This window comes from Nanorana parkeri, unplaced genomic scaffold (assembly GCF_000935625.1).
Source record: "Nanorana parkeri isolate BGI_ZX_2015 unplaced genomic scaffold, ASM93562v1 scaffold1601, whole genome shotgun sequence".
In the NCBI taxonomy this organism is placed as follows: Eukaryota; Metazoa; Chordata; class Amphibia; order Anura; family Dicroglossidae; genus Nanorana; species Nanorana parkeri.
Genome location: NW_017307869.1, coordinates 208,587 through 213,489, shown reverse-complemented (window position 1 = coordinate 213,489; position 4,903 = coordinate 208,587). Strand labels below are relative to the sequence as shown.

At 52.6% G+C, this 4,903-nt stretch overlaps 1 protein-coding gene across 1 annotated transcript in view; it reads left to right on the top strand.

Annotated features, from left to right (window-relative positions):
• The window catches only part of PRDM15 (PR/SET domain 15), a 45,604-nt gene that overhangs the window by 17,873 nt on the left and 22,828 nt on the right, over positions 1-4,903 (top strand). Inside the window, exon 10 of the mRNA XM_018570815.1 lies at positions 3,327-3,505. Coding sequence (XP_018426317.1) covers positions 3,327-3,505 — 179 coding nt within the window. The remainder of the gene's footprint in view (positions 1-3,326; positions 3,506-4,903) is intronic.

Genomic DNA, 4,903 nt, shown 5'->3' with positions numbered 1-4,903 from the left:
TTCCCGCCGGTTCCGCACCCCTGCGACGTGGACGCTCGCAAGGGACAGAAGATGGCAGCGGCCGGAGGACACAGCGTGGATCGCGGACAAGGTAAGACCTACGCTGTATTCAAGAGTGTGGCTGGTGGTTACCGCTTTGTTAACCCCTAGCCACACTCGGGAATACCAATGTATAACGCGCTGAAATACGCCCCAAAGAAGCTCCTGTACTATTTCGGGCATAGGGCGTTTTTCAGCACGACAAATCGTGTTGAAATACGCCCAGGTGGGAACCATGCCCATAGCACTCAATAGGATTTCACTTGCTGAGCGTTTTTCAGCGCTGGAAAACACCCAGGTGTAAACCCAGCCTTCAAGTGACATTAAACCCTCAGATTTTTTAACATAAAACAATACTGTAATGTGCGCCTTACTGTAATCCATGGTTGTTTCCCTTCTCTTTGCTGCTCTTCCTTTTAAATCCTCATGTCTTCTCATGCTGGGGGAGAACTTCCCTTTTGCAGCTGAGTGCCTCTTCCTGTAGTGCTGGCTCAGGTTGTGAACCTGCACACAGACACCATGTATCCATTCCAGAGACAAGGCAGTCTGCTGCAAAACAGAAGCTCTGCCCAGCATGAGAAGAGATACAGATTTAAAAGGAAGAGCAGCAAAGAGAAGGGAAACTACCATGGATTACAGTAAGGCACACATTACAGTATTGGTTTATGCTGATCTGAGAGTTTGTCACTTTAAAGCCAAACTCTGGGCTCTGGTCCCTCCGCGCCTGTTTGCTGCCAACCCACCTTGAAATAACACGGTGGGTTGGGAGCCCTGCACTGAGCAAATTAGCATACTTCCCTTTTCCAGGCATCATGTGATGTGATAAGTCCCTTTTTTTTTGTTTCTTTGGGTGGGTTCACGGGAATTAGGATGAGAGAGCGAGACAGAGAGAGAGACCCCTTGGGGGACAGGAGAGAGTGAGACAGAGAGAGACCCCTTGGGGAACAGGAGAGAGGGAGACAGAGAGAGACCCCCTTGGGTGACAGGAGAGAGTGAGACAGAGAGACCCCTTGGGGGACAGGAGAGAGAGAGGCAGAGAGAGACCCCTTGGGGGACAGGAGAGAGGGAGACAGAGAGAGACCCCCTTGGGGGACAGGAGAGAGAGAGGCAGAGAGAGACCCCTTGGGGGACAGGAGAGAGGGAGACAGAGAGAGACCCCCTTGGGGGACAGGAGAGAGAGAGGCAGAGAGAGACCCCTTGGGGGACAGGAGAGAGGGAGACAGAGAGAGACCCCCTTGGGGGACAGGAGAGAGAGAGGCAGAGAGAGACCCCTTGGGGGACAGGAGAGAGGGAGACAGAGAGAGACCCCCTTGGGGGACAGGAGAGAGAGAGGCAGAGAGAGACCCCTTGGGGGACAGGAGAGAGGGAGACAGAGAGAGACCCCCTTGGGGGACAGGAGAGAGAGAGGCAGAGAGAGACCCCTTGGGGGACAGGAGAGAGGGAGACAGAGAGAGACCCCCTTGGGGGACAGGAGAGAGAGAGGCAGAGAGAGACCCCTTGGGGGACAGGAGAGAGGGAGACAGAGAGAGACCCCCTTGGGGGACAGGAGAGAGAGAGGCAGAGAGAGACCCCTTGGGGGACAGGAGAGAGGGAGACAGAGAGAGACCCCCTTGGGGGACAGGAGAGAGAGAGGCAGAGAGAGACCCCTTGGGGGACAGGAGAGAGGGAGACAGAGAGAGACCCCCTTGGGGGACAGGAGAGAGAGAGGCAGAGAGAGACCCCTTGGGGGACAGGAGAGAGGGAGACAGAGAGAGACCCCCTTGGGGGACAGGAGAGAGAGAGGCAGAGAGAGACCCCTTGGGGGACAGGAGAGAGGGAGACAGAGAGAGACCCCCTTGGGGGACAGGAGAGAGAGAGGCAGAGAGAGACCCCTTGGGGGACAGGAGAGAGGGAGACAGAGAGAGACCCCCTTGGGGGACAGGAGAGAGAGAGGCAGAGAGAGACCCCTTGGGGGACAGGAGAGAGGGAGACAGAGAGAGACCCCCTTGGGGGACAGGAGAGAGAGAGGCAGAGAGAGACCCCTTGGGGGACAGGAGAGAGGGAGACAGAGAGAGACCCCCTTGGGGGACAGGAGAGAGAGAGGCAGAGAGAGACCCCTTGGGGGACAGGAGAGAGGGAGACAGAGAGAGACCCCCTTGGGGGACAGGAGAGAGAGAGGCAGAGAGAGACCCCTTGGGGGACAGGAGAGAGGGAGACAGAGAGAGACCCCCTTGGGGGACAGGAGAGAGAGAGGCAGAGAGAGACCCCTTGGGGGACAGGAGAGAGGGAGACAGAGAGAGACCCCCTTGGGGGACAGGAGAGAGAGAGGCAGAGAGAGACCCCTTGGGGGACAGGAGAGAGGGAGACAGAGAGAGACCCCCTTGGGGGACAGGAGAGAGAGAGGCAGAGAGAGACCCCTTGGGGGACAGGAGAGAGGGAGACAGAGAGAGACCCCCTTGGGGGACAGGAGAGAGAGAGGCAGAGAGAGACCCCTTGGGGGACAGGAGAGAGGGAGACAGAGAGAGACCCCCTTGGGGGACAGGAGAGAGAGAGGCAGAGAGAGACCCCTTGGGGGACAGGAGAGAGGGAGACAGAGAGAGACCCCCTTGGGGGACAGGAGAGAGAGAGGCAGAGAGAGACCCCTTGGGGGACAGGAGAGAGGGAGACAGAGAGAGACCCCCTTGGGGGACAGGAGAGAGAGAGGCAGAGAGAGACCCCTTGGGGGACAGGAGAGAGGGAGACAGAGAGAGACCCCCTTGGGGGACAGGAGAGAGAGAGGCAGAGAGAGACCCCTTGGGGGACAGGAGAGAGGGAGACAGAGAGAGACCCCCTTGGGGGACAGGAGAGAGAGAGGCAGAGAGAGACCCCTTGGGGGACAGGAGAGAGTGAGACGGAGAGACCCCTTGGGGGACAGGAGAGAGTGAGACGGGGAGAGACCCCTTGGGGGACAGGAGAGAGTGAGACGGAGAGAGACCCCTTGGGTTACAGAGAGTGAGACAGAGAGACACCCCTTGGGTGACAGGAGAGAGTGAGACAGAGAGAGGCCCCCTTAGGGGACAGGAGAGAGTGACAGAAGGAGAGGGGTGTGTTTTGGTTTTTCCCAAGACTGGGGAGTCTTCTTTTTTATTTTTATTTTTTACATGTTGTGTCCAAGCTGGAGCTGGGCTTTAAGGTAAACTGCAATATGAATAGTATCCACTTACTGACAATACACCTTTTTGGAATGATATAATGGGCACCTATGGGCTGTCCATTTAAAGAGCTCCTAATCTTTAGCTGATCTATATGATAATTGATATGTCTTGCAGGTTTGCATTCCACCAGGGGAGCAATTCCCTAAAAAGGGGGATGCTGCTTTCTAGCACACGGCACATGAGGAGGAAATTTGTGCGTCAGCTCGGCGATCACAAACGTGTCTTCCAGTGCAACATTTGCTCGAAGGTTTTCCGAAATAGCAGCAACCTGAGCCGTCACGTCCGATCCCACGGTAAGTGAAAATTTAGTGTCCGGGTAGTCCATGTTGCTCACAAAAGTAATTGTGTGGCTGAAATACATACAATCGGTATGTGGTTAACACTGTATTATCTTATTTATTATGCTTCACTTGTCTACCTGGCCAGTGGAAATATTGCCCAGTATAGGCATGACAATACCCAAGCCAGTTCAGTGCAGCTTAAAAGACCTGCTACGATATTTGGTTCATCTTCTGTTCTAAAAAAGCTTTGTCAACCTTTTTTATAACAGGAAAGAACCATTATAATAACTTTCAGGTCATAGGAAAACTCCTTCTAATGATAATTATAACTACAGCTCATAGGACTTTAGTGTAAACAGAAGATTGTTGATATATGGATACAGTACATAAAACAACAAGAATTGTGGTATACTTGAAGTATTTGGCACCTACGGCTTCTCTAGCTAAAAACAATATTTACAGTATTGATAAAATGAAACCAAAATGAATAAATATTTGCCAGAAAAAAAGTGCACGCTGTAAAAATTGTCGTGTCCCCTTACATTGGTGTTCAGTGTAGTGCCTCCTTACATTGGTGGTCGGTGTAGTGCCTCCTTACATTGGTGGTCGGTGTAGTGCCCCCTTACATTGGTGGTCGGCGTAGTGCCCCCTTACATTGGTGGTCGGCGTAGTCCCTCCTTACATTGGTGGTCGGCGTAGTCAGGGCCGGCCTTAGGCCTTTAGGCGCCCTGTGCGAGAAAGCTTTACAGCGCCCCTCGGTGACCACACCCCTCAGTGGCCACACCCTTTAGTGGCCACACCCCCAGTAACCACACCCATTTATTACCCATATTTTTGGTAAAATATAAAAAGCGGGGTCACGTCGGGTAAATAGACACCAAACATGTCATGCTTTAAAATTGCGCGCACCCGGGAAATCGCAAAAAATTACCATGCCCAAAATTTACCATAGGCGACGCTTTAAAAGCTTTAACCGCTCATCAGTTTAGTGTTATCGGTGATTGATGGCCCTACAATTATTGCTTTAATTCCGACGTTCACGGCGATATGTAACATGTGCGGCGTAATGGGCGAAATCGTCGTCACACGTATGCGCACCCAACGCCTGTTTGCATGTGTGTATGTATGGGGGGGACTTTAAAAAAAATGTAATTCTTTTTTATTTGTAACTTTACATTTTTGGGGGGGAAACTTTATTGCTATCACATAGGGGGGTTAGAAAACCCCCTTATGTGATAGCAAAATATGTGACAGGTCCTCTTTATGGAGACATCAGGGGTCTCCAAGACCCCTAATGTCACCTAGGACCCCCCTGAAGAAGCTGATGAAGCACAGATCTGCTCCATCAGCTTCTCTCCAGCATCTGAAGCTGGAGAGTGACACAAGAATGCGGAAGTGATGTCATATACA